Genomic DNA, 18,485 nt, shown 5'->3' with positions numbered 1-18,485 from the left:
TTCTCGTTCTGCCAATTCTGCTCTTGGAATTAATTCTGTTCAATTAGGAGAACTAACTACAACTCAACGATCAGCTCAAGAATTACGACAAAATGTCAAAAGTATATTTAGGTAGAATTCAACATTCAAGAAGCTCAGCATTCAAGATGAATATGTATTTATTATTTTTCATTATATTTCGAATATCCTATATTTTGACGATATATTTTTATATTTTTTATGCCTCTTATAACGTGATTCAGAATTTCTAAAAGAAGAGGAAAATCTCCCTCTCTCTTTCTCTCTCTGTCTGTCTTTCTCTCTCTCTCTCTCTCATTGCAAAATCATGTTGTCCCATACTATTTATATCAATTTATAACAATTGTATTTTTATATTAGTCTTGTTCTGACATATAAAATGACAAATAAATGAAAAATGAACAACAAAATGTTTGTCGAGTGCGTGGGTGCTACGATCCTGCGGTTCATTTTGGTGGGGTTGATGGTAGGAGGAGAATAAAGGTACACACGAGCCAACAGATTTCCTTTTTACTGACGATGACTTCGTTCCATAACCTTCTTGTCCAACGCCACTAGATGGCAATACACACCTTTATAGAAATATCATACCAAGATCATTGATTAATTCAGATCATTGATTAATTACTTATTTTCAGTATTAATACTGAAATTAATTAGTAAAAATACTGAAAATAAGTAATTAATAAATGATTCTTAGTATGATATTTCTATAAGGGCAGCATATGATGAATTTTGCACAATTAATTATATCTTCGTCAAATTATCTTTTCAGTGAGGAGTATGAACAAATAATGGGAATTGAAAACAACAGTATATAATTTTACTAACAGTCGAAACATATGTCAGATTTTACGATATTAAAGATAATTATTACATATTGAACTGTTAATAATTTTCGTACACTTCAATGCAGCAACACTTAGTTCTCACCCATATAGCACAGAAACATTGCAGAAAAGTTGCAGAAATATTTCATTGCAAGATTACAACATTGCAAATACATTGCGAAATATGACTGTAACATTACTATAATATTGCAACAACGGTAAAATGTCTTGGAAAGATTACATTGTAATATCATAGCAATATTGGAATACAATATATATATATATATATATAACCTATATATACACAGAATATCATACTAAGAAATACTGAAAAATTATTAGTGATTAAGTATTACCAGTAATTCAATAATTTTTGGCCAGTACTTAATTTCTGACGAATATTGATAATAAAATCACTGTTAAATATTGATGGTAATCAAATACTGAGAATTATTGTGCAAAGATGAAAAATGAGAAAGTTATAATATTTAAAAAAATATATTTTTAATTCCTTATTTTCTTATGTCTCATAAACCACTAGGTATCGAAGATTGTCAATAAACACTGCAAACTTTCGTGAATCTTCCTTCAATAATTTCGATCCCAAACGGCATACTACCCATGTCTTGACTCCGTTAAAGTCCCACACAGCATGTAATATCGCAGAAATATCACAGCAATATTATATTTTCATTGCAATATTGCCAGGGAATATAACAGAAATAATGCTGGAATATTACTAAGATATCACAGTAATATTAAAATGTCCGCGATAAATGCATCACAGTAATATAATGGTGAAAATCACAATGATATTACTGTGAGAAAATCATAAATATTTAAAAAAATATACTTATATATTCCTAGTTTTCTCATGTTTCATAAACTACTACGTATCGAAGGTTATCAAATAATACACTCCAAACTTTCATGAAATCCTCCAGCGATCATTTTTGATCCCAAGCAGTATACCCCCACTGGTCACCCCATCATCCATGTCCTGACCGCATTAAACTATTGCTTAACCTGACGATCGAGCGCGCACGCGGTGACTCTGATGACTCCAACAATGTTCTTACAATTCATGCTTATATAATGTATCCTTATAGGATACTGAATATTTAGGATAGTGAATATTTTAAGCTTACTAAAGCATAATATATTTACAAAATGTTGTAAATGTTTATTAACGTAAAACATCTATTACTTCTTATTGTGTTGTCACCGTGTTGTCAGATATTTAAGTTATATTATAGCTACATTCTTTGTCGAGAATCCTTGAATTTTCCAAACTATTACAGTAGGAAGATCAAACACACATTTTAACAACAACTCATATAACACAGAACGTTGAAAAAACGTTGATGAGACGTTGCAACGTTGAAGATAAAAGTGCGGATGTTTTTTCTACATTGAATATATATATTGATTTTTCTACTTTAATTACAAGATATTGCTGCAATGGTGAATATATATTAAATAAAAAATACAATTTTTTGCAACAATATTTAAGGAGCATTAAAAATTATATTATTGATAATATTAAGAAAAAATTTGTTATTATATAATAATATTAATCAAATAAGTTATTATTAAATTTTATTATATTAATATATGTATTATACATATTATATTACAATATAACATAATCATATATATTTTTCTTATTATTTATGTGTAAAATTGAAATGTGTTTAAGCAATTTTGCGCAAACCCTGAATATTCTTTTATTTCATAATATTCTCTATTATATAGAGTCTAACGCAAGCTGTATCGATAACAAAAAATGCATAAAAAACATTAAACTGGAAGGAATGGTTAAAGTCATTTTGCAAATAACTACATCAACTTTAAAGATATTAAATAAAATAGGCGAATCAACGTATGTATTTACTAGATACGTTATAATATACTGTGAACTGTAAGTATATATTTTATAAACGTAAATTGTAAGAACATATTTAGAGTCATTAGAATCACCGCGTGCCGCTCGATCGTCAGGTCAAGCAACGCAGTTAGCATAGATGGGGGTGGACCGGCATACCGCTTCGGATTCGAAGTTATCGAGGAAAGGATTCACGAAAGTTTTGACAATATTCGATTTCTAGCAGTAGACATGAAAAAATTAGATTAGATAGATTTCTAGCATAAGACATGAGAAAATTAGGAATTAGTTTTTTATTATGAAACAATAAAAATAAATAAGATGTTGAAATGTCAAGGAAAAATCAACAATCACGGACATTTTTACATTATATCAAGGTTTGTGCAACGTTGATTCAATGTTTCTCAATGTTGCTGCAATATTGACATTGTTGCAATTTAACATTCTTTTAATATTGATTCAACATTACTGTGCTGTATGGAAAGGAGATTCATGGTATCAAAGGTTATACTTGACATGATCGACATTGACGAGAAATTAATTGTTCTTTATTATACATATTTTTAACGTTACAATTGTACAATATAGACGTAAGTGAAACATTCATTGTTGCTTATTACAATAAATTTCGATGGTGCAAAGTTTAATTACTTGCAACACTTTTGCTTATAATACTTAAAAGTCAAGATTCGAGATTTGATTTATATATTATATACGCGGTTAGTTTCGCGACATTATGAACAGCCGATATCGTGTCTTCTGTTAGATTTTCGCGTCAGAGTACGAATTTTGCATAATGTGTGAACAAAGCTTTTTGGAAAACTGAGTAAGCGCGATAGCATTTTCTAAATTCGTAACGATTAGTATGCAATCTTAGCGTACGCTACGAACGTTGCGATTGCCCTTATAGAAATATCATACTAAGAATCATTGACAATTACTTATTATCCAGTATTTTTAATACTGAAAATAAGTAATTATCAATGATTCTTAGTATGATATTTCTATAAGGGTGTCGTCTAATCAAACGAAATACTTTCCATTTATTCACGAAAACTAGTACACATTTTTCATAGAAACAAGAATATTACTTGGAGAAAACAACATTTACTTATGTGTATATCATTGAAATATAATGAATAATTTATCTAAAAACCTAACCCTTATAGAAATATCATACTAAGAATCATTGATAATTACTTATTATCCAGTATTTTTAATACTGAAAATAAGTAATTATCAATGATTCTTAGTATGATATTTCTATAAGGGTACAAAACAATAAATTCGTTCTTAAATTACCAATTGAAACACATCGTGATTTTATAATTATTACCGTTACAAAAATTGCTTGTAGATTTGGTAATTATTCACTTTAGGGAAGTCAGCTTCAATGACATATGTTGACATACTTGACTTTGACATATGTTGTAGAAGTCATCCTCCTGAGTAACCTTCAAAAAGTTCTAACCGCTGCTTGTTGTTTATTAAAAAGTTATTAACAAAAAAAGTTTTATTAATGCCATGTAGTTTTGCGACACTGCATACCCTTATAGAAATGTAATACTGATAAGTAATAATTTGGCCAGTGATAATTACTGTCGTTCAATAATTTTATTACTCGTACGAGTAATAAAATTATTGAACGACAGTAATTATCACTGGCCAAATTATTACTTATCAGTATTACATTTCTATAAGAGTAGAGTAATGTACACATATAAATACGTATAGTACATGTATTATGCGCGTATTAATAAAAAAGGTGCCTGTCCTTAACCGTGTGACTGGAGGGCTACGCCGCATCGCGGCAGGGGGGGGGGAGGGGCGGGACGCAGTCTTTTATGAGAAATTCCCACTCTTTAGAAAAAATATCTTTTTTCATTACATTTCTAAGCTATACATTTTATATGTACAGTGTGAACAAACTATACCGTATTTGCGAAATTTCTTTTCTTTATAACTTTTTGTTTATAGTTTTAGAACAACAGACTCGGGCCCCCCCGTCGCGGTGTGGGGAGTCTGGGGGGCGTAGCCCCCCAGTCATACGGCTAGAGATAGCATAGACTTATGCAGGATTCACACTGCGTCGATGTCCGACGTACGACGTCCGATATCCAATAAGAGAACAGTTTTCTAATAGAGAATTCAATTCTCCATATTCGCGATATGAATCCTGCGTTAAGCGAGGTCTATAAAGGTCGTTCTACATTAATTGCAAGCCTATCGCAAGTAGACACAATTCTTATTGCGACAGTAAATTAGAAGCATTAATGGTGCTATTGACGCTTCTGATTGGCTATCGCAACAAGAGTTGCAATTGATTTGCAACTAATGTAGAACGACCTTAATAGAAGTCATCTCTTATAGAAATATCATACTAAGAATCATTGATAATTACTTATTATCCAGTATTTTTAATACTGAAAATAAGTAATTATCAATGATTCTTAGTATGATATTTCTATAAGGGATAAAGTTGTAAATCGTAGAAATTGATCAATGATAGTCGGGTACGAGAAGAATAATCGACCGCGATTGATCAATGTCTATGACTTACGACTCTACGACTTCTATTGTAGACCCCGCTTTATTAGTGCCGCCAGTATAGAGAAAAAGAACAGACCTCTAGATAGATGCTGACGAGTTATTCCCTTTTCCTCCCTCCCCCATCTTATATCATTTCAAATCGAATCGATGTATCTATTTGATTTAAATACGATTCCGAATATATCGTCAACTATCTGTCAATACTTATATAGTATCTTCTAGACATCATATAGATAACTGTAGTTCAATTATACATTGACATAATATCGACGAAATATGATCTTCCTTTGCATATCTCAACGATATAACGGTATCAACACGTCGTTGTCGTGTTTATTACCGAATATCTTATATAATTAAATTATGAAAATAAAATGCAGATAAGCTATAAATAATCAACTAGATATTCACGATAAACAATGAGTAGCTAAATGTTGCAATACACTCTTCCCACACAGCAAGAATGTCCCAAATACATCATAGGGATATCTTGAAGATATCACATATCTCAAATATATCTTTAGGATAACCCTATGATATATTTTGGACACCTCTGCTGTGTGGATTATTTCAATAAGTTTCGCAAAATATCTTTTTTCCCAACAAACACCGAATGTAACTATTATATGACATAAAAGTAAGACGTAATAAAATGGCTGTTATACGTTATTGATATTACAGTTGCATAATTTCCTTTTATAACTGCAGTATAACTCTATTTTAGAATTGTTACACAGGATGTCCCAGAATAATTTCCGAAACTTTCATGGAGATATAGTACGGATCAAGATAAACACTAAGATGAACATAAAAGTCCTATATCATTCATATCTCGCGTGATCATGATTCAGAAATTTTTTTTAATTAATATCTCGATAATTACTGCAAATATCACTGAACGATATCAGACCTTTCATCTCAATTCATACTATGCTTCCACGAAAGCTTCGAAGGTCTGGAACACCTTATATATTATTCTATTATTTACTGGTTATAATGGTATAACAGCAACATAATTGAAATATAACATGTTACATACATGTTAGCAAGTATATTATTTGCAATACATCTATGTTATGTGACATTTTTATATCCGGTATTGGATCATTCATTAGTTTTCCTATATATTTTCATACGTAAACTACAACGCGCATAAGAACATATAAAACAACAAAACTTGAATCGTAGAACTCACTCTTATAATGAAGTCACACACTTTTTGATCAGTGACAATTACTGTTACAGTAATAATTGAATCTCCTATGGAAATGTTTATAGAGGTGAGAACGAATAAGTGGTAATAGCTTAGAGATACGCGCGCACGCGCGCGCGCACACACACACACACACACACACACACACACACATATACAAAAGGTAACCTGGACATGTTCAGGACTTTCCAGATGCTATTCCAGTTATATAACATTTCAGTGATCGATATGTGTAACAGCTATATACAATTTTAGTAACACGTCATATTTTTATCATATAGCTGTAATATTGAGAGAGAACCCTTATAGAAATATCATACTAAGAATCATTGATAATTACTTATTATCCAGTATTTTTAATACTGAAAATAAGTAATTATCAATAATTCTTAGTATGATATTTCTGTAAGGGAAATCATAACTAATGTGTATATTACATGTAATGCACATGTTATATTGCACATTATATTTCGTTATATTACGGCAATATAACAATTACATAATTATGTTTGCTGAGTCGCGTATCCAGTAGAAAAATCTATCTCTTAAGAATTCCTGAAGAAACAAATTCTTCTACTGGATACCCTTATAGAAATATCATACTAAGAATCATTGATAATTACTTATTTTCAGTATTAAAAATACTGGATAATAAGTAATTATCAATGATTCTTAGTATGATATTTCTATAAGGGTATCGGCTATACTTTTGTATTTCAAAATGCATAGCAAAAAAGTGTTACAACTTTTTAGCTATTAACTATACACAATAACATTAACTATTTTACATTAACTATACACAATAAAAAGAAGATTTAGTAACATCAATTAAATTTCAGTATTTAATTCAAGTTGAGTTAAAAGATTAACCGTTTTTCTGTCATCACTAAGAATTGGTTATTAGAGTTAAAGTGAATTCTTTGCGAGATACATATATATTAGCTGAAATTAAATGCGCATTTTAGCACGAATTCAACGAATTCGAAAAGTGGCAGTTATTCTTAAATATCTTATGCACTTTCGAACTTTTGACTATAAGAAATTACATGGCTCATCCTACTGTTTTACGCGCACTAGTATTCTGTCGTTAACTGATTAACACTACATATAAGGAGTGATATAAAAAGTTATAACTATTAAATAACTCGATTAAAGATAAAACTAGTTGATGTTTTTTTCCATAATTTTAATTAAATTGACAATAAAACTGCAGAAAATATAACGTTTTATTCTAATTCTTTATTTTTTTATAACACATTAAATAATATAATTGAAAAATTATATATTAGGTGTACAAATAAATTCGGAGCCTTTTCGGAGCATGATTTTGACGTTTATTTACAAAAAAATAAAAAACATATTAATTTTCGAAATAGTCCCCATTATTTTCCACACATTTCAGCTATCTTTCAAACATTTGACGAACTTCGTTTCGATAAAAAGATGGTGGTTTTGATCCAATAAAGTCAATAATACTTTTTTCGACCTCTTCGAGAAATTTGAAGTGGGAATCGACCAGGTGATGCTACAGCGATCGAAACAGGTAATAATCCGAGAGGGCAAGGTCTGAGAATAAACCGCATAAGGGAGCATTTCCCAACTTAGAGAAGAGATGATTTTCAAAGTTGCTTTTGCCGTGTTATGTGGCCGCGCGTTGTCGTGTATGTGTAGAAAATCACCTGTTTAGTTTCACTACTACTGATAAATAGTCTTTTTTGCTCAATTGCATTACTCAAATTAATCATTTGTTGCTGGTAATAGCTCAGAAGTAACAGTCCCACCGAATTTGAGCAATTTAAATAATAAAGAACACTTTTGAAATCCCACAAAATACACAGCAATACTTTTTAGTGTAAATATTCGGTTTAACAGTACTTGTTGATAGTTCACCCAGATAAACCCACGTCTTTTGAGGTTGTCGTATAATACCCATTTTTTATCTTTAGTTATAATTTTATGAAGAAAATCCTTTTGTTTGAATCGTAATAGTAGGAACATTGTCGTGTCAGTGTTTTCGTATCACTTTGTTTTCGAAGCTGAAGACATGAGGGACCCAATGGCCTGCCTTTTATATTCTCCCAAGCTTCTTTAAGCGAACGGAAATAGTTATTAAATTACACCGAAGTAGTATTAAATTACACCGAGTTCCTCAGCAAGTTTCTGGTACGTTTAACAAAGATTTTTATTTGATATCTGCTCTAATTCTTCCTCAATTTTTTGGTATATCTGCTCTAATTCTTCCTCAATTTTTTTGGTATTTCACTGCGTTCTGCATCAGTAAAATCAAAATTGCTACTTTAAAACTTTTGAAACTACTTTCTACACATTTTATGGATCACCGCATTTTCATATAAAGCGTAGCAAATTTTAGTAGCCTTAGTAGCATTTTTCTTTAATTAGAATGCGGAAAAAGTACAGGGCTTAATATGCTCCTTCTGAGAAGCCATGCTGGTGCAAACTACTGTTTTTTGAGGTTATGTCGCAAGCAGAGTCAAGTTATATGGTACGTTTAAAAAGTTAAGATCAACACTTCAAAGCTCCAAAACAGTGGGAAAAAATATTAATTTAAAATAGAATTATAATTGATTGAATTTAAAGACACCTAATTTATTTGTACACCTAATATTAGTGTGCCAGTTATACTATCATATTTACGAACAGAAAGATTATCGCAGCACGTAAGATACCTGACTTATAATCTCAAAAACTTCAGTTCGAATCTCGTCAGTAGCAAGAAATTTTTTCAAGTTAAATATTTTTGTAATCACAAAATTAAAGTGTAAAATTCAAAAGATTTTGCCACGTTAATTGTCTCTACTTTGCTTCTTTGTTGCCACAGGCTATATATTAATTTCTTCGGCTAATCCTTTTTCTCTACGTGTAGAATTAACGATATGGTAACTAGATATCGATTAATCATCATATCAACATCGATAAACACAGAATTGTCGTCTATATAGCATTGATCTTCTTTTGTAAATCAATGAAGAATCTAGTTGGATGGTCCAAAAAATCATAGCTGATATCGATTTTGTTATGTTTCGACTATTAATTTCTGGATTAGTGGTTTCAATAAACTAGGAAGCCTGAAATAGAGGGAAAGAGAGAGAAAGAGAGAGAGAGAGAGAGAGAGAGAGAGAGAGAGAGAGAGAGAGAGAGAGAGAATGTGTGTGTGTGTGTAAGTAAGTAAGTAAGTAGTAAGTTAGTAAGAGAAGCATTTTTAAAACCTTTACATGCGTATGTTAACGTTACTTCTTTATCACTAAATTTTATCCTTATTATTTGCGCTAATTATACTTTCCGTCGCAATTATCCTTCAACACTTATTCCAACATTTTAAACGCGAATCTATCTGTTAATTTTATCAGAATTCATTCTCAGATTAAACTCTTTAAACGATAAACAAATTTTTTCAGAAAAATTGTATACCTACGTATCGATTCCGCTAGTTCCATCACCGATAAGCATCTTTGTCGTCCCTGTCGCAAAGAGAACTTTTCTTCTCGTTTGTTCCCTCGCATTTCTCCAAGCATTGACAGTCGGACAAGCTTCCGCAAGTGACCCCGTCACTATCCTTTAAATGTACTCAGCGAACATTATCCAGTAGGTGACGTTCAAAACGGTGAATAAAAAGGGGAAGAAAACGCGCGAGAAGCGGTCGATGTTGAGAGCTCGTATCCGCGCCCTTTGTGCAGGAGTGGGTGGCAGGGCAGCCGGTGATTTCTGCGATCGGCAAGATAACAACATTGCGTATTCCTGTGCGACAACGATCACAACTTGAACCATCACCATGCAGACTGTCTCCCATGCCTCGGAGAGCAGGATATGATTTGGAAGCAACGAATAACGACAAGCGCTGCGAAACGCACTGTTACGAAAATGTCCATATTATTGACGTTGAGAGAAAGAACTTCTCACGTTACGCGGATTTTAATGCAGTAGTACACGATTGCAATAAATGTTGTGCAAAGTTTAACAAAAGTTCTCGAAGAAAAGTTTAATAAGAATTCTCGAAGATACACAATAGTGATGTCACTCGTACATTTTTAGCGTTATAACTAATGACTATAACTAACTTTGAGAATTTTAACAATGCATAATAAATCGATATCCTCCAGATATCAACTGCAAAATTGAAAGTTAAATTTCCTTTAATTGTTATTAACAACATCGCGCTCGTCGTTTCGAGGCATAAGAGTGGTCCAAGGTAGGGGAGCCTGAGATCGATAGTCTAACAATTAAAAGAAATAATTTCATAATTTCTATCGAATATCTCTTTGCCCTTCTCCTTCTTTTTCTCTGTAAAATAATCCTTGATTCGAGGTCCATTGGATCAATCACAAAGTTGTTGCATTTTTGGATAAAATTTCGATCATTTTGATTTGTTCGCATTCAATGCACGGAAAAAAAGATCTGCTACATATGGACAATTAAACATAATTTGTTGTATTAGGCACTTTTTCTTTGCTACAGAAGCCAATTTTCTTGCTATGATAACAAGAAAATCTGCTCCTGCAACAAAAAAAAAATAGCTAAAGCAGTAAATTATGTTTAGTTGTCCATCTGTAACAAATTTGCTACGTTAGCCACTTTTCATGTTGTAGGAGCAGATTTTCTTGTTATCATAGCAAGAAAATAGATTTTTGCAGTAAAAAAAAGTAGCTAACACAGCGAATTATATATTTAATATTTAACTAACTGTATATAACGAATATTTAACTGTTTGTATGTAGTAAATTAGTTTGCTGCTGCAGCAAATTATTTCTTTCCGTGTGGAAACAAATGATTTATCAACTACCAAGTGATCGTTGCCTCTATACTCTTTCCAATATGTCGCAGTATTTGTATATCCCTATCGTCAAACGTGATTGGTTTAGAAAATAAAAAAGAAAACAGAAAATCGAATCGAACTTTTCAATTGGTCCAATATATATCGGCGACGTTCAATATATCAACCAGTCCGGAGATTCTCCGCGAGAGATGGAGAAATCGATCTCAGGCTGCCTCCGGTGATGCTAATCTTCATCCAGGCGTTACCTTGGTAGCGATATCGAAGATCTTATCGAGTTTAGCCGAGTCTGCGGTACTTGAGGTCGGGGGCGGTGGTGGAGGCGCGGATTTCGCGGGCGCATCCGAATCACCGAGAACGATGTTCACCAGACAATACTCCATCAGCGCCATGAACACAAACACCGTGCAAACCGACATGAAGGCGTCAACAGCCTTCAAGTACGAAACAGGCGGTAACGAGGCTTGGCTCTTGGCGTGTTGCGTAGACAGGGTGAGTAACGAGGTGACCCCTAGGGTGACTCTGGCGGGCGCGGCCTCGGGTTTTATCCAGAACGAGACCCACTGCACTCAAAACCATCGACAATTTTTCATGACAAGCGCACTGACGCATTGACGTGAGATTTCGTCGCCTCTACTCACCGACATAATGACGATCAAGCACGTTGGAATGTAGGTGTGGAACAGGTAATAACCGAGACGTCGCTTTAACACGAATACGACCTCGAGGCAAGTGAAGTTACCTAGTAATCGTAGATCGAGAAACGATAATCGTAGATTAAACATTGCACTCGATACTTGTCTAAACTCAAGTGATATCAACGCATGGCTCTGCTCGGACGAAGAGTCTTGACTCTCGCGCTTGGAATAATGTTGCGCGACAACCAAACACTGTGCTCATAAAACGCGAGGAGAAATTGTTTCGCATGCGAGTGTTGACATTCATCGCGTTTCTGCGTTTCTTAAGGGAATACTAAAGTATTCGATGACGAACTCGAACAATGTCGATAACGCAGAGACGATTTAGAGATCACTAATCATGCTTTCCTCTTTATATTTTTGATACATACAGAACTTACGTAAATATGTATCGCTTTATTTTATTATATTTTATAGCGGAAAACCTAACGACGCAGAAATCTTTCTGCAAATGTTTTAGATATTTCTAAGCTTCCGAATTCAGATGCAAAGATACAGGTAATGTTCTTCAAAAATTTTCTGTTTAGAGCATTCACCATTTCCGTATATACAAGCTGCGAAATTTTTGGATTAGGCAAACATTATGTTAACTGACTTGAGATTTTACATTAAAAATTCTTTTTCCGTTTTCGTTTTTACATATTGAGCAATGCTCCTATTTATTTTTGCATGTACTTTCATTGCGTAAAAGCATTTATAACTCTGCACAACCAATACGACGTAAAATTTGTAAAAACTGTCAGTATTCTATCGGTGAAATTTTCAGCTTCACATCTCCTTAAGGGGACTGACAGAATACTGGCATATTTACGTAAATTCTGTATGTACAAGAAATATTATGTTAGTGACGATCTTCTGTGCGTTATCGACATATTTTAAGCTCATCATCGATTTCAGCATTCCCTTAATATGTTTTCCCTTAATAGTCCAATCGTTGTCGCATTTGTATGAGAGTTCCTCAAAGAGGAACGCGAGTTGTCGCTCGTCACACTCGACGTTAAACAGTCATTTACGCGATTCACTTACCCGTGGAATAGACTTGTGTACAGTCGGCTGTATAATTTTTAACGAGCTGCAACTGGGGCAGCTCAATGTTCTCGTCTACAACGAGAGGAACATCGGGATTCCACTGGAAGATCATTTCGTCCGTCGTGTGCGACACTGTTGACCGAGTTGTTTTGTTTGCACGTGAGATACAAATGCATGACGCTCGAGAGGATTTGCTACATTGTATAATTTACAGTTGCAATTGCGAGACTTACGACTTTCCATTTGTAGTTTGCATTCCTGCGTATCGTGAGGATAAATGAGAAAGTTCATGGCACAAGACAGTTTTAAGGTCAGTCTGAAATTGCCAATATTTGAGAATCTCAAAACGTATCTATAGTGAAAATGTAATACACTTTTTTGTGTAAACTCACTTCACCATGTAAAGAATGGTTTTGTCCTTGTATAGCCATAGATAATGATTAGGTATTGTCATCGTTTGAAAGGTCACCGACTTTGCGTTTTTAAAGAAGGAGTCGGGCCGCCACATGTTCTTCAGCCAGTCGACCTCCAACAATCTTTAATTTCATCGAGGAATATAAGTGAAGAGACAAATGGAGGCATAGTTAATCAAAAGCTAACAAAAACTAACTCAAACAATATGTAAGCACAGTGTAACGATTGTAAATGTAAAATTGTCTAAGAAACATAAATGCTGCAATATTTATCGAAGGGATTATTGTTACACCTAACGTTTCAAGTACCTATACTCGGATGTCATATTTTCTGGCAATCGGAGTCTATTGTCCTTCCATGTTTGGGCGAAGAAAATGTCAGCAGCGTATGTCTGTAAAAATTATTCGTCTTATGTTCGACATAATTGTTCGCATCCGCCTACCTGATTCACTCGGATTCACTCGGTGAAACGCACGACAAATAATAATAAAAGAAAAACCGATCTAATCGAAATCGAGAAAATCGGTCCAATTCTCATCAATGAGCACTTTCTAGAAATATGCGTTTACCATTGAATTCTCGTCAATGGAATCGAGCCCCATCACAGTAACGTGAAAATGTACAACGGTTGCCTGACCATCCTTCTTGGGAGGTCGCATTTTGTCGTAAAATTTTGGATCTTCCGGCAGAAGATCGAAGAACTCTAAGCTTCTCCTGCAATTTTAATTAGCAAACATTGCGGTGATCTAAAGTTCAGAAAATATAATCGAATTATCTTCGTAATATGTCATCATGCGATATGAGATAATTAACTATAATTATAATAGTATATAATACACTGTGATGTATAAATAATACACCGTGAGCGTATACAGTATCTTACAATCCTACAATATTAATTAATAATCGTTAAACTTTTAGCGCAATCACTGTTAATGTGCTTATTATAATATATAAATTTTAAATGTCGTTATAAAAAATCCACTTTTGACTTATTCCTTTGAACAATATTTTCTAAGATCCCTGATTATTTAAAAATGACTCAATATTTGTCGGAAAACAACTGTAAAATTATGACTATGATTTTGCAATACTATAATAAACGTTGCGTTGATACTTACTGGGCATTCACCACACGGCCAAAAAGCAGAAGCAGCAAAACGGACGAAAGCGTCGCGGAAAACATGCCGCTCCCTACATGTATCTCTTCCGTAGACATGGTTGATATTCGTTCTTTTTAACGCATTTTTGTATGTGTCACAGTAAATAGAACGACACAATGAAAAAAACGAGAAAGTGAGTTCACCCTTCACGAAACAAGGAAGAGGACGAGAGAAGAAGTGCGAGAGTCCCGTGCTAATCCGGAAGCGAGACTTGAGCGAGCAGAAGACTGAAGCTCCTTAATCGGTTACCCCGAATTTACGAGAACGGACAGACGACGACTGAGTTCTTGAAACGACTTTGTCAAATCTGCAGAATCCTCATCGCGCGTTGCATATAGATGCGAACGTGGAGGTGGTGCAGGTGGTGCAGGTGGTGGTGGTGGTGGTGGCGGTGGTGGTGGTGGTGGTAGTAGTGGCGATGATGGTGGTGGCGGCAGCAGCTGTAAAAGTGGTGGACCAGCGGCAATACCTTACCGCCACTGCCTAACTCCACCTCCACCTTAACAGAGGAAAGAAGTGCTGCGGAAAGAAGGGGTAACCCTCGCTCATGACGTACATGAAGACAGGCCGGATAGAAATCTAGAGTGTCGTGTTGGATCGGTGAGAGGAAGTGGGAAGAGGTGATGGTAATCCCCCCGGAGATACCCGGTCATTGGTTTGCTTCGCTTGAATTTGTCTCAATGCGGCATATCAGCCGTCGTCATCGACACGATTTATTCGTATTCTTGTGTATATATTTCTCCATAATCGCCATTGCGCTCGCTAGACGATCCCTTCAATCTCGATCAAATTCCCCAAATTTTTTTCAAAGATTACCCAAACTTTCAAGTCAATCTTATTGCCTCTCTGATTTTCTCATCTTCTCATATCTTGCGATTTGACCCTTCTCACGAATGCACTCTGAATTTTTATGCAAACTGTTCGGCATAGACTGTATAGATTGCGACGTAAGTACGACACATTGGAACATTTGATACCACCATGTTCATGCATTTCGAAAAAAATGTAAAAATGAATAATAGCGCGGACCTCTTTTGGTCTTCTTGCGTTTCTTTATCTCGTTCGTCTCTACTCTTCCAAGTCTACTCTTCCGACTATTACTCTTCCGACGGCGCTAACTAGTGTGCTATTTGAAGATACCAGTATGCTGTTCGATATATCGATCGCCGAAAATTGTGCCACGAATGGGAAGGTACGTGTTCGTCTGGCTCTCGTATAGTGTCGAGTGGCCACTTATCGAGAAAGTATACACACGTGTCGATGTGTACGAGTGGGTGTAGGTGCAATTCGCGTCGTATGCGTACGTGTACGTGCACACATGTATAGAAATATATGTGTGTGTGCGCAAAATAGCGGGTAGAGGAACGAGCAGGAAAAGTGACAAATCCATGAGAAAGAACGGATGCGTAGGGTTTGAAAGTAAAGGAAGATTCTATATATTTTCATCTTTCTCCTTTCCTTCTCGAGATATCAATACGTCTTTTTGCTTATGAACACCGACTCACAAACAATCTCATTAGCGGCATCGCAATTAATTGCTTTTGGCTGTATCACGATACGATTACTCGTTATTCCCCGCCTTGCGAGCTCATTAGCTCCATACTCTTATTTTCTTCCTTGATTATATGTATACATTTATTATTTTAGCTTAGGTGCGCCAAGAAGGGGGAATTTTTTTTTTAATTAAATTGTATCGTAATTGTCTTAATTTTATTTAAAATTAGATTCATTTATTTAATAAAGAATGTTAATTGATAACTTTTATATTTCTTTTATTTATTTAAATTTATTTAATTTTAATTCAATTTTATCGAGTGGTCTCGTCTCCGAGTCTCATCTTTACTCAGATTTCTCGTATATGTTGGCATCTCTATTGTTGAGACTTTTAATTCTGCGACAAATCCAGCTTTATCGACAGGGAAAATATCTTTTTCCTGTACATATACCGTTTTAATGTTTATTGCTAATTAACCAAATCAGGTAATATTTTATTTAAGTAGTACCTTTTTCATAGACATTTATTTTTTTTCATAGTCCTTGGCTAGATGAGGAAACACATAAAAGAGGCACCTTTTTTTCGAATCGCAACAATCAGGTCATTGGGCCTGCAACACAGCACTGGGAATACTGTGTGGGAGATTGTGCCGCATCACTCGACGTGCTCTTTGTACAATTCGTTTCCTGGCGCATTCCGTTACCTCCACGCGGCGACCTATCCATGCTGCATCCTATCGATACGTCTCGCGCACACTGTCTTTAGAGGCAAGCAAGTCGTCGCCAAATATTCACGCGTCATGTTTCTCCCGTCTGACAGATACGGACGCACATTCATATCGAAGGAGTATAAATAAAAGACAAACCCTAAGGATTAGAGATGTCCAAATAATTTCCATTCGATTCTTCACGAAAATGAGGAATTACCGATGATAATGGGATACGTAATGGGAACGATCGCCAAGGGAAACATCACGTCATCGCATTTAGTTGGACTATCGACGACGCAGCAAACGACGATAAAATCGATCGCACAAGTGCTACGAGTGCTGGCTCTCGGATATCGCTCGGTCAAGGGAGCGATTACGTCAAAGATTCTGTGACATCATTTGAAGTATCGTTGGCGGTTAAACGTTCGAGACTTGAAAATCGACATAGTCCTTTGTTCTACCGCGCGGAAAAGCGGAAGCGAAATGGAAGATATATATTTGATCGTGTTATAAATTGAAAGGAAATGGAGTAACAATGCAACAACGCAAGAACGTCTCGCGTACAGGAGTACACGAGATAACAAAGCGATCATCCTCGACCGCGTCGATCAACCTCAATCGAAACTCTAAATCAAGTGCCAATCGATGACTTTTGTATTGCGTATGTTTATCGCAGCAGATTAGCGACGAGGCTCAGCGCTCAGAAACGTAGCCCGAGAGCGCTCACGTACGTATCGCGATTCTCGTGCTTCTTTTTTTTCGCGAACGTCAGCCGAGGCGTTTGCAGCACAGGGAAAGCAAGGAGTATACGCCATAAGAGAGAAAAAGAAAGAGAACGGTGCGATATGTCGCGGTGATGACGGCGGTGTGTTGGGGTGGAAGACGAGGAAGAAGAAGAGGAAGAGCTGGCAGATTCCGCGTGGTAGTTGGAAACGACGATGCATGATAAGCACGCTCTATCCCCTTTCTCTGACCTCAGGCTGTCTCTCTATGCCTTGCACGCTCGACTCGGCCACAAGTGCCCACCCACACCATCGTGTTCTGCCTATTATTTTCAACCGATTGCCGATTGTCGCGCAACTGCCGACGTAGGGATTCTTCTTGCTGCTGTTGCTGTTTATGTGTATTTCGGCATTATACATCGCGGACGAAACTTGTTACTCGTTATTAGATGCGACGAAGACGATGTGTGACACTCAACGAATGTCGCATAACGATGAACGTCGTCATTTACATAACCGTGATATCCGTGGTCACATTATTTATTCCTTCGCTATAATTACGGCTATAATTAGACCATTGTGTGCACACACGATTATTAACTTCAATTTTTTAAATATTTTAATTACGAACAAGAAAGATATTGGTAGAAATTCAACGCGATTTATGGAACATAAGCGAATATAATTTAGCAGAGCGTATCTTTCGTTTTCAGTTATATTGTAGCAAATATATTAGTACAAATATTGTATGACACCAATATATTATAATAAGACCGATTCAGATAGCAGGTACACGTCAAAATTTCATCAGTTCTGACCAGTAATGATGTGAGGTAATGACGTGAAAATGACGGAACAATGATGGTCCTAATTCACAGACCAATGACGTCATATGTACTACCACTTAATGACGATCGTCATATATCGTCATATATATATATATATATATATATATATATATATATATATA

At 35.1% G+C, this 18,485-nt stretch overlaps 1 protein-coding gene across 1 annotated transcript; it reads right to left on the bottom strand.

The window, feature by feature from the left end:
* Positions 1-5,168: 5,168 nt before the first annotated feature.
* Positions 5,169-14,880, bottom strand: LOC116844058 (glycine receptor subunit alpha-3). Its single transcript, XM_032815155.1, has 9 exons — positions 14,548-14,880; positions 13,996-14,140; positions 13,735-13,817; positions 13,405-13,548; positions 13,246-13,328; positions 13,010-13,144; positions 11,927-12,027; positions 11,534-11,848; positions 5,169-10,219 (listed from the first exon to the last, which is right to left on the bottom strand). Exons 1-9 carry the CDS (start codon positions 14,643-14,645, stop codon positions 10,073-10,075), a joined length of 1,251 nt encoding a protein of 416 aa, XP_032671046.1. The 5' UTR covers positions 14,646-14,880; the 3' UTR covers positions 5,169-10,072.
* Between the last annotated feature and the right edge of the window lie 3,605 nt (positions 14,881-18,485).

This window comes from Odontomachus brunneus, unplaced genomic scaffold (assembly GCF_010583005.1).
Source record: "Odontomachus brunneus isolate Ranch 3 - 2012 unplaced genomic scaffold, Obru_v1 Obru_scaffold_039, whole genome shotgun sequence".
Lineage (NCBI taxonomy): Eukaryota > Metazoa > Arthropoda > Insecta > Hymenoptera > Formicidae > Odontomachus > Odontomachus brunneus.
This window is presented reverse-complemented; position numbering and strand designations above follow the sequence as displayed.

Excerpts from the sequence above, each read along its gene's own strand:
- LOC116844058 (XM_032815155.1), bottom strand. The coding sequence starts at position 14,645 with ATGTCTACGGAAGAGATACATGTAGGGAGCGGCATGTTTTCCGCGACG. Across the intron at positions 13,818-13,995 it reads CCATTGACGAGAATTCAATG|ACATACGCTGCTGACATTTT; the intron begins GTAAACGCATAT and ends TAATTTTTACAG. Across the intron at positions 11,849-11,926 it reads GCTTGATCGTCATTATGTCG|TGGGTCTCGTTCTGGATAAA; the intron begins GTGAGTAGAGGC and ends TTTTGAGTGCAG.